Source organism: Beta vulgaris, chromosome 3, assembly GCF_026745355.1.
Source record: "Beta vulgaris subsp. vulgaris cultivar EL10 chromosome 3, EL10.2, whole genome shotgun sequence".
In the NCBI taxonomy this organism is placed as follows: Eukaryota; Viridiplantae; Streptophyta; class Magnoliopsida; order Caryophyllales; family Amaranthaceae; genus Beta; species Beta vulgaris.
The window spans coordinates 5222675-5234509 of record NC_079204.1 but is presented as its reverse complement, the minus strand read 5'-3'; the positions used below and the strand labels follow the sequence as shown (position 1 = coordinate 5234509).

Below are 11835 nucleotides of genomic sequence, written 5' to 3'. Positions count from 1 at the left end.
AGTTAGTCTGAACTCCTCGGAGTTGTGAACTTTCTGAATCTTGTTAAGCCTTCTCTGAACTTATACTTTCTGAAATAAGAGTTAAACTCTCCTCTTCTAGCAAAATTTTCTGACAATTGCATTCTATGATTAAGTGGGATATTTACTTTGAAGTGAGGTTGCACAGACTATAAATTCCAAAAAAAAAGGAAATTCTACCCACGTTAAAATGGAAGAAACACGAAAAAGAGGCACAAATCATGACTGAAAATTCAAAGTAGAGCCACTCAGAAGAAACTTTATTCCTTGTGTAGGAGGTTAGAACTTTGTGAAAATATTCAACAGGTAACAAATAATAATCACATTAATTAATATACAACGAAATCATACAAATGCATTAACTGAGTTACCCTTTAATCAAAGTGTAATTCCAAAGAATCAGGACACAGGAGCTCTATGCCTTCAATGCAGCAGAAGATGAGCTTGCTCGATCTGCATCTATCATCGACTTAATGTAATATTCACCAGCCTTATATGAAGATCGCACCATGGGACCAGATGCTACGTACCGAAATCCCTGCAAGAAATTCAAAACGTTAAAGATGAATTCTTGATTCCCTCGAAAGATTAAACAATTGCAACATGTATCCAATTCTATACCATTTCCATTCCAAGAACTCTATACTTGTCAAAAGCCTCTGGGGTTATATACTCGGACACTGGCATGTGGCGCTTTGAAGGTCTCATGTACTGACCAAAGGTCATCACATCAACACCAGCAGCTCTCACCTTTTCCATAGTACTCACCACTTGGTCAGGTGTTTCTCCACAGCCCAACATTATTGATGTCTTTGTTAGAGTACCAGCAGGTGCATATTCTTTAGCCAACTTTAAAACATCTATAGATTGCTTGAAATTAGCACGACGATCTCTAACTACACTCTGAAGCTCTTCAACTGTCTCAATATTGTGAGCAAACACATCTAATCCAGACACAGAAACTTTCTCGACACATGATTGATCTCCACGGAAATCCGGAACTGCAAAAGTTGCAAAATTTTGAGAATCGGAAAAAAGGTGAATAATGAGATAACAAAACCTAGATGAAGATTTATACAGAAAATGCTCATAGGATTTAAGAGGTAAATACAACAGAGGAATGTCCGAGTCTGTTCTGATGTATTCTGCTGGCTCGTCTGATAGCCGTTATAAATTATCGTAGTAGTAATGTTATTTTACACGTAAATTTAATGGTAATTGAACTTTATTCCCAAACATGTGTAATTTCTTCACAAAAACCCATTACTACTCAATACCACCTCTGAAGTGGTAATAGATGGCAAGGAAGTTTACATACAAATGTATTAAGGATAGATAAGCATCGCAGTAGAGGCACGGACTCTTCACATGTTAACTGATTCATTGTCATCAACATCAATTACCACTGCCTATTAAATGGGCCGCAAACACAATGACACAAAAGAAGCTTGTTCGATCAAGTAAGCAACATCAAGTTTTTCACATAAGCAACCCTACCAAATTTCCACCTTCAATGACAAAAAACACGATGTTTAGATAGGTGTCATTTTCCCCTTTTTTGGATATAACACTGTGGAAAGGAATTAAAAGAATTCATTTCCCCTCTTAAAAAAATCGAATCTTTCTAATGTTAAAACGATTTAGAAGAAAAAAGCAAGCTCACTCTTCCTTTCCCTTACTTCCCTTCCCTCCCCTACCATCCCCTCCATGATCGCTATCCAAATAAATTGTTGAGTGTGTTTAGAACTTTAGATTGAGGAATTTGGAGAAAAAGGCATGAATATCCCTTGTTTGGATATAGCATGGGAGGAGGAAAGGAAAGGGAATCGGAAGAATTGATTTATTCCCCTCTTTATAAACCAAACCTTTCAATGTTGAAAAGATTTGGAAGGGGAAAACAAGAATGCAAGCTCACTCTTCCCTCTCCTTCATTTCCTCCCCCCACCCCCCACCCCACAGCTTCTCTCCCTCCTTCCCCTACCTTTCCCTCCATGATAGCTATCCAAACAGTGTTAATGAGTTTTTTCAGCATCACAACCACTTTGACACAAACCAATTCCAAAACAAGGAAACAATCAAATAACTTCCCTTTTACAGGTGTCATTGTTTACTCTCGAAGACAGTTCTTTGAAGAATATGGGAATTGAGTACTCATATACCAGATAGAAGCATGATGAAGATTCATGACACTGGTAGAGTACATGAAATTGTGACCAAGAACTAAGACACTATAGTCCCTTGTTTTTGGTGCATATTAAGGGGATATTCATGCACAAAATCTCATATAGACAGCATTTCAAAAATTTAAAAGCGTAAAGAAGTTAATATTACCGAGGGCCTCTATCAGCATAGTTGGCTTTAAAGTTTTCAGTTTCTGCACAGTTTCAGCAAAGTGACCACTACCCTGATCAGGTAAATCATCACGATCAACACTTGTAATTACTACATAATCAAGGCCCCAGGATGCAATAGCCTCCGCAACATTGGTTGGTTCATTTGGATCTGGTGGGGGAGGAGTTCTGGATGTCTTGACATTACAGAACCTGCGAATCAATATATTGTAATCTCTAAAGAATGGTCGGAATTCTCACTAACAAAAAAGCAAGCAAATTGTTCAGTAGGATGTAGGATAAAGACTAACACAAATTGTGCACAAACTGAAACAAATATAACCTCATTGCAAGTAATAGAAAACAATCATTACCTTCACGGCCCATTTGGTAGTTGGTTATAAATGGTGGTAATGGTAATGGTAATGGTAATGGGAATGAATTTGTATGTAAATTTGTAAGGAAAATCATTGTTCATTCCCATGTTAATGCTAATTTATCCTAAAGTGTCTATATTTCTTCTTAAATTTTCATTCTCATCTAATACCACCTAGAAGGTGGTAATGAGTAAGTAATGAAAATTGCTTCCCCTTGGAGAAAAAAACACAAGCTTAAGGTTGAAGTTGCTTTCCCATGGAGAAAAGAACAAAAACTTGGGGGTTGAACTTGCCTCCCCATGGAAATTTCAAGGGAGCTTCACTTGTAACATTACAATTAAAATTCATTCCCATTACCATCATTTATTAACGACTACCAAACGAGCCGTCAAGGCTTAACCTAGGGAGGATGACCACCAACATGTAAGGCTTAAACCCATGAAAGGTGCAACAAGCAGCCTGATCTTCTAGCAAATAATTAAGAGGGGATCTTAATTACCATCTTTGCTCAATTTTTACTATTAAAACTATGATACCATGTTTTATATATTAATTACCCCAAACAGCACAACTCACTGCAAAAATCAAATATATTTCACACTATAGAACTATCTTTCACGTATACGGGATAGAATCTAGATGCAACATAACACTAAGCGAAAACAGTGCCCTCACTGATGACCGCATGCTCCTTTCACCCTCCAAAGCTGCAGAATCTTCTAAATTAGAAATGGAGGATACCTGATAGCAAACACATAGCTGCTCTTCTCAAGTAGCTTGATTATAGATCTTCAAATACATCCTCCAAATACAAATTACATGCCCGTACACACGTCTCGGAAGTATAAAAAAGTTGCTTTGGCATATTTCACAACAAATTTCATTAGCAATCTTAATGACTATCTCACTTCAATACCACATAATTACCAATAGAAATTTTGATTATGATAGACATAATATACTAATGAATATATCAGTTCACTAGAAGTACGTTATGGAATTCACCATATACTCACATGCTAGTTAGTACTTAGTAGTTACCATTAGCCAAGAAAATCCTACAATTAAAGGCATTATGTTTCCCTCCATCAGCAGCACCAAAAATTCATGTAATCAAGTAAATGATAAATGGAGCAAACATTTTGCTGATGTCTTGGGCCCACACATGCTCTTTGCACTTCATTGGCTAACTAAACATTGAAAAGACTCTTTACAAGCTCATTTCCACCAAACCCAGAACAAAAAAAATAGCATTCTTCACAAGCACTTGAGATCTGTACTGAGAAATGTCCTTACATTCTAGTTTCCCATGATAAGAACCATAAAGGGTTAGATAATCCACTAAAGTGAGCAATGCCTAAACCAGGAATTTTATTCAATAATAATCCCACATCATTAGGCCAATTAGCCAAATAGGTATCTAAGTTAACATACCTTTGCCACATTGGTATTTATCTTGTCAACTACGACATGTAGGTAATAACACACATCAGACGACATATAGGTCCTATTACGCGGAGCTAACGTATGATGTGTACTTTCTTTTACTCCTACAACTACAGTCCGCATATATCCCCTACGATCACATATTTCAATCACCAAACGCAAGCACAAGTCGAACCTCGTCGTCAACAACCAACCACATAAACGAAACTCCAGCACGCTATTACTTAAACAATCAACATAATACTTCACAACAACTATATTCTAATCATCCCTACACATAGGCTTGTTTGGTAAAGAGAGGTTTAGGGTAAAATTAGAGGTTTGAACTCATATTAGAGAATTTGACTAGTCAATCCTCTAACTTAAGTGTTTGGCAGAGAGAGGTTTCAATTAGCTTAATGTGCTCAAAAAGCTCTTTTTGAAAAAGCTAGGGGAGGAACTTTTTGACATTAGAGGTTTGGGATTGAGAAGGTTAATTACATATATGTCCTAAAGTTGTTGAAAATTACACTAATAAACAATAAAAGGTACAACAATAGATTATGCACATATCTTTATTGGTCATTTTAGAGAATTATGTAACAATCAGCTAATTACCAAACACTTATACAAACAACTAATACAATCAGCTAATACAATAAGCTAACTGCTATCCGCTAATTGCCCAACAGAGCCATAATCCCACCAATGCATCATAATCACAACAGCATCATAAATTCGACACATTAGCTTCTTCAATTCCCAGTTATCATAATACACTCATAAGAATTCCAATCTTTCCTATCAGTTGAAAACAAGTAATTCATCATCTGATTGAAAAAAAATACAACAACATGAAATCGACAAGAAATAGGATAAGAGTACCTACAACCGCGAGTACAAGTATCGCCCAAGATCATAATAGTAGCAGTAGCAGTACCAGTTTCACCACCAGACCAACATTCACCTAAATTAGGGCAACGAGCTTCTTCACAAACAGTATGTAACTTCAATTCCCTCAATTTCTTCTTAATTTTAGTGTATTTATCACCTCCAGGAATCGATTCCTTCATCCATTTAGGTTTCGGAAGAGGATTCTTCTTCGTTCCGACTTCAACAGAGTAATCATCATTTCGCTGTAATCGGATGAAATCGCCTAAATTTGGGGATTCTTTGGATAAGCGTTGGCGGAGTGATTCTAGGGTTTGCGATTGAGGTTCGGGAGGAGAGAGAGTGGATTTAGGGCGGAGTTGGAGGAGAGAGAAAATTGAAGAAGGAGGGTTGTTGCGATGGTGGAGATGGCGGATGAGTGGTGTTAGTCGAGGATGCATTTTTGTTTTGGGGGGATTTTGTTTTTCTCTCTCTCCTCTGTTTTATGTTTTTCTGTTTTTATTTACGAGGGAAATATGGACTAAAAACTGATGAATCAGGTAAATGAATAAAACAACATTTTCAATCAACAAACTAAGCAAAGAACAAAAGAACAACACACGAGACTCAATGAACATCTAAATCAGCAATGAACAATAAGAAAAATACAATGCACAAAGAAACATCTCCAATAAACAAACTAAGAAACATAGAAATAATTAATTTACAGTAGTTTCACAGGTTCATTGAAGAGCAGTTGATGTATGTTCAATCATAAGAACCAGAGTTATTGCTAGCAACAATTATCGATAATGTAAAACAATAGATAGATTTTGTAGCAAATATGTTGAGTCCTTTATTTATTTAGCTTTTCAAAGTTATATTGCAATATATTTGAATTCGAATTTGAATAGAGTAAAATTTCATGGGATGAATGGGTAAATATTTGGTGATGATACTCAAAGGCTTATGAGTTGTGATGACCATATTTTTACTTCTTATTTTTATTTTATGTATGTCATGAATTCAAAACCTCTAATTCAAATCGAAATTTATTAAGATTTGGTCTAGCACCATCCGTCGCCCGTTCAATTTCCTTGCGGAAATTAAATGAGTCCGACTAAACTTTACCCTAAAAAGTTAGTTATATATGTACTTTTTACCATATAATCTTACAAATAAACTGAAATGAATAAGCCAAAAGTAGATATTATAGTAGTATATTTCTCAAATCCTCATCAACCATACATTTCACTTCAAAATGGAAACAAGCAGTTTCACAACTTTTCCTCAACTTTCAGAAAACACTCACAAAATCACCCTTGCACAACAAAATCAGGGAAAGACACAACTTCAGAGTATACTAAAAAACCCCACTAAGCTAAAATATACTGGATAGCCTGATATATACAAGCAATTCAAAGAATCCAGAGCTACAAAACCCTACATATTACCAGCATTTTCTTTCCACACTACAGAAGACACTGATGAAACAGCTATTACCTACAAAACCCGTAAAGAACCATTGAAACTCATTGTTAAATTTTAACCTCTTGCCAACCGTACATCCAATGAACTCAATTCCCCGATGGAAGAACCACCACGTTGCGATAGTTTCTTAGCCGTTCTATTTTGGTTGAGCCCGATGTCTAACACCTCGTTATCCTTGTAAGTTACTTGTTGTAGATGAAGCAACGCAAGCATGCTAAGTGCAAAAAGAGCAGCATTCCCCAGAACTCCCCCTAATTTGTCAAGCTGAAGTGTCTTTTTAGCAGAATCTAACCCAGAGAATAAAACTCTTACAAAGATGTTTGGGTTCACCCCTTTTTGTTCAGCAGGTGCACTTGCAGGAGGATTAGAGAAATTCTCAGGCGCGACAAAGCAACTGGCATCTCTTACAGTTCCCACAAAATCCATAGCTTCATCTATTACTTTGTATCTTTTCCCATGGTGTTCAGCCAATCTGAATGCAAGAATGATGCGGCTTTGCTCTAAACGTGCAAGTGCAGCATCCCTTTCTGCACGCTGCTGGATTTGCAGAGTCTGACAGCATTAACAGAAAAAATTAGTCCCATGAGATGTATGTTCAACAGCTAAATACTGACATAGAGCACACCATAGAGTTCATGGACGGATAAATAATTGCCTATCAGCAAATACTGCATCGACCTGATTCCACATTAGCACATCTGCCCATCCATTGAAACAAAAAAGGTTCATTTTTTTTTGTTGGGGATGGGGTAAGCCAAGCCCACACTACCCTACACAGCCAACATACGCACTTGCTAATTGATAATTTTATTGAAATGGGACTGAAGCCAACATAAGTAGGAGCACAAAGCCATTCTGAATTGGATGCTCATACTTCATTTTTAATCCCATTGGCAAACTTTCCGATCCTAAACTACAACACACATCAATAATTTTCCTCGAGACACAAGAGTCAGATATTTTGAGAAGATTACAAGTTAAATTGTATATAAGGCTCCTTGATCTGACATTAAAATCACACAAGAGCTTTTTAAGTCATTACCAAAACCTGCTAGTACCTCTTCCTCAATCCTTGGTGAAAAATGAGAGAAATATGTTAAATGTCTCTCTCTCTAACCCCGTTCACCATAGAAAGACAAGAAGTCTTTCAGTAGAGTTGAATTATGGGGAAACATCGAGTTTAAGTCTACATGCTTCAACCATAAATCAGAAGCCTGCAAATTTTCCAGACCCATTGATTCCTAGATCTCTCAGGTCACCCTTTGTCAACAAAAAGTCATCATGTTATCCTTGGTTAACAATCTAACATGAGATTCTGTCAGATGCCCCAGGAAAACAAAAATCAGTCTATTATAGGCATACTTCTAGTCCTCCCCTTCAAATGTCTCCTCCCCATGCATTTATCTTAGCATATTTCCCCCAACCCCTATACTTATGAACATCTGTGGCATATTAAAAAAAAAAAAAGAGAGGACAAAGAGAAGCAGGTCGGGAAAATAAGGCAAACCTCTCTACAAAGGTAATACTGCGCCGTTTAAGGATATCAGCAATTTCATTAAAGAATATGCCAGAGTAATCAAATGTCATTAGATAGTGTCTACGGCTATTGGCTGTTTAGATCAAAATTCAGGAAAATGTGCTGCATTTGTACAAACTAACAGTTACGTGGAAATCACAGACAAATTCTGTTCTCAGAACTTATGGAGGCACCCTCCTAGGGTGTTCACTAGCGATTTTGGTGGATCGAAAGTTTAAAACTCAAGAACTGAGCTGGCCAGCTTTCCATGAGAGGGTTTGTAGAAAGTTCTGCTACATTTGCATCATAGATAAGGCACCACAAACAAGAGGGTGAATGCAAGTCAATGAACTATCTGAAAGATTCACGCATCTGTTAGGACTTAGGAGAATACGGTGAGGAAATGCTCAGTCTCTACAGCAACAAAACATACTTCACAAATCAACATAAGCCTAAATCCACACACGTTGCATCAACATTATCCATTTATCCCCAATACCTCTAAAGACACTTCCGCCTTGGTTGAGATAAGATGAGTCTGATGTATAGAGCCCAAAGTACAAGGCTCTGCTACAGAATTGGAGAGGTTTTTTCCAATTGAACCATAATCCCATGACAATGGCCATCTGCTACCTCAAATTTTTATACAAATCAAGTATAGGAAAAGCCATGAGCTATTCTATTTTAGTCCTCCATTACAGTCCAAAAACACGTTTGAAGTGAAGAAGATACCCAACCTCCCTTTTGGCCCCTAAAAAATGAATAGGGGAGGGGTTGGGGAAGAAAACTGGCCACACAGAAATCCATGCATTCAAAACAAACGCAAACTGCAGCTGTCATTAGACTTTTCAAGTGTCAGCAACATATATTAGTTAGATCCAAATCCAACTCTAGTGTAATATAGAAAATAAAGACCGACTGTCCAGAAGATAGTCAGTGAGTCACAAATCTAATCCCCTATATATTCTTTCATAAATAAAAATGGCTTCAGTTGCCTTGTGTTAGTACACTCGAAATCTTTTCATGAAAACGTCTCAAACGAGCAGAGAATGACCAATGACATCTAGTAATTAACAGCCAAGCCTAGCAAAAGGAAAGAACAGCATCTTTGGCAGCGTACCACGACTCGTGGAATATTGCACCTGCAAGGTTGCAATTTCCGCCCAATTTATCAGGATAAGAAGACAATTGTAAAATGACTTACCCTTGTTTGCTTCTCAATTCAGTTCAATAACCCATTATCCATCTATAGATAGTCTACTTTCCAGGTTTCCTCATTTAATTATCATATAACTACATATCAATGAAAATCAGCATGGAAAGTGTGGAATCAGCTACTTTATTCATATCAAACAAGTGGTGAAAGAATTCTAGTTCTTCTCAACGTGCTCAGTGTAAGACTTCCGTAGCTCATTATCCTTGAGACCTTGACATTTTTATTACAATGAGTCAATAACTCATCATTCAATATCACCTCAATCCTACTCATGCTAATATGCCATTGTATCACCAAGTTATTTCATACATGATTGCCTATGGCGCAAATTGCAGTAGCATTCCCATCAAACCCCTCACTGAATAGTCTCAATGAACGTTCTGAGACGAGTTTTCATCTCCATCTATCCCATCTCCACCTATCCAAATACTCATTAACATCTATAATCCATAATCAAACCCATAAACACACTTTGAAGCATACAAGTTCATACAACTGAAGCCCTTTCTGAGAAGCCCTTATACACAAACTGAAGCAGCACGACACACGCAAAATGCACTACTAGTCTACTGTCCAATACATCCACTGACTGTTTTCCTTAACTGGCCGCAGATGGCACAACCCCCTCTCCACACACAACGACATCTCCCCGCTATTTAGATTGATAACCGTGAATCTTACCCATAACTATTTTCATTTATCTACTACTAAATATGTTCCTAAAAAAATCTATCCAACCACTTCATCATATAATAATCTTATCAATCACCTAACAAAATCCAAGAACCACAACCTGGGTCTTTACTGTAACAATTATAAGTAAACGCCAAACCAAAACCAAACAATTAACTAAACCCATTATCAAATAAAGATAATACATCTAAGTCAAATAAAAATCCCAACTATAGCTTAATAATACCCATAACAATAATTTCATACATAAGTTCACTTTAAGAAGGAAAAAGACAATCATAACAACCAGATGACAAATAAATCCAGCATTAATTTGGTGGCTGCATCACCTTGGTTAGATTCATGGCATTATAATACCCCATAAATAATTCAGACTGACTAATTATTATGACAAATTGTAAATAATTCTCCTGGGAAAATAATCCAAAACCCTACATAATTATTCACCTGGAAATTTCAACAATTAATTTCTGTCAAACCAACTATAAACCCAGAAATCCCTTAAAATTATAAAAACTTTACTATCAATGCAGCTGAAATAATAAATCAACAACTATTATTTTTTGAAAGAAAAGGCAATGAATCAATTTACCCTTAATTTTTCTCGCAATTATTCAAAAAACCCAGAAAAACATAAACAAATTATAAGCATGAAAAGGAAAACTAACATTAAAAAATCCGAGTTGTTCTTCGAGATTTTCAAGCGCAGAACGAATTGAATTAAGACTCTTAGCTTCAGCAATGGCGGAATCCTTATCAAAATCCTTAAAAAAAACAAACCCATTAACATTATTGTTGTAATTCTTAACATCATGATCAAAAAAATGCCCTTGATTTTTGCTGTTCTTGAAATTATTATTACTATCAGGGGAGCTATTATTTTTGAGAGATTTAGTGGAATTAACGAAATGGGTACGAGAAATTGAGTGAATTGCATCGCTAAGTTTGTCGTGTAAATCCCAAATCTTCTCAAGAACAGCTTCAACTTCTTCCATCTCAATTTCCCATTTCATTTCTAGGGTTTGTGAAGTGAAAATTGGAGGGAAATAAAATTGGTATTTTTTAGGGGGGGAAGATTGCTTGTTGTTGGGGAATGAGGGAGAGAAAAAGAGAAAGAAAGCAACCCCAGATAGCTGGTAAAGTAGGAGAGAGAGAGAGAAAAAAATGAAGAAGAAGAAAGTTTTTGAGTTTTGATTTTTGAATGGTTATTTTTAGGTGGTAATGTTAAGCACGTTTGGAATTTTGGACCTCTTTGTGTGTATGAAAGTATAGTTTAAACTTTAAAGTCATAAGTGAGTGTTTGCCACAAAAAAATATTTGGACATATTGATATCTATATGTGGGCTTTTTTCACTTGGGGTGGCCATGTAGAGTTTTATGGAGCTTTTGTTCTTTTATGTGAGATGTTGAAATTGTGTAAACTTACACATCATGAAGGGTGGTGGGCGTTAATTAGTTTAGTCGGATATGGTGGCACTTTGAGGGTGGAGATTTTCTCTTATTATTTTCCCTATTTTTAAGGGATTTTGCCTGTAAACTCGGGTCGGGTTGACATGTGCGAGGTCACGGTCTGGTTAGGGCGTCTTCTCTTTACCTACAAAAGAATATTAGTTTAGTTGGATAAAGTCTTTGCGAGTAGCTTTTTACGATTTGGGATTGAATTTCGTTTATATTGTTTGCTCTTGTTGTGAAAATATGATAGGTGTTGTGTGAGTGGTTGTTTTATTACCTTTATGTTATTTTATGTGTTTACATAGTTAGAGAACAATTGTTTTAATTTTTGGATAGCTAAGAAATCGGTATCTTGAGAGCTCTATGGATTGAAGTATTCAATTAACTTAATTTTAGCAACTTTTTTGAAGAGAACAATTGTACATTATATTACTTATTAATGATGTA

General features: G+C 36.3%; 2 protein-coding genes across 2 annotated transcripts; both read right to left on the bottom strand.

The window, feature by feature from the left end:
• Positions 1-244: 244 nt before the first annotated feature.
• LOC104888300 (lipoyl synthase 2, mitochondrial) lies at positions 245-5544 on the bottom strand. Its single transcript, XM_010673226.4, has 4 exons — positions 5036-5544; positions 2350-2561; positions 640-1019; positions 245-556 (listed from the first exon to the last, which is right to left on the bottom strand). Exons 1-4 carry the CDS (start codon positions 5479-5481, stop codon positions 434-436), a joined length of 1161 nt encoding a protein of 386 aa, XP_010671528.1. The 5' UTR covers positions 5482-5544; the 3' UTR covers positions 245-433.
• Positions 5545-6224: 680 nt separating this feature from the next.
• On the bottom strand, positions 6225-11191 carry LOC104888299 (plastid division protein PDV1). Its single transcript, XM_010673224.4, has 2 exons — positions 10605-11191; positions 6225-7063 (listed from the first exon to the last, which is right to left on the bottom strand). Exons 1-2 carry the CDS (start codon positions 10947-10949, stop codon positions 6566-6568), a joined length of 843 nt encoding a protein of 280 aa, XP_010671526.1. The 5' UTR covers positions 10950-11191; the 3' UTR covers positions 6225-6565.
• Positions 11192-11835: the final 644 nt, after the last annotated feature.

Bases quoted from the DNA above. Each gene is read 5' to 3' on its own strand.
- LOC104888299 (XM_010673224.4), bottom strand. From the start codon at position 10,949: ATGAAATGGGAAATTGAGATGGAAGAAGTTGAAGCTGTTCTTGAGAAG. The intron at 7,064-10,604 runs GTTAGTTTTCCT...TAATGCTGTCAG, and splicing joins AACAACTCGGATTTTTTAAT to ACTCTGCAAATCCAGCAGCG.
- LOC104888300 (XM_010673226.4), bottom strand. From the start codon at position 5,481: ATGCATCCTCGACTAACACCACTCATCCGCCATCTCCACCATCGCAAC. The intron at 2,562-5,035 runs GTACTCTTATCC...ATTGATTCGCAG, and splicing joins ACTTGTACTCGCGGTTGTAG to GTTCTGTAATGTCAAGACAT. The intron at 557-639 runs GTATAGAATTGG...AATTTCTTGCAG, and splicing joins GAGTTCTTGGAATGGAAATG to GGATTTCGGTACGTAGCATC.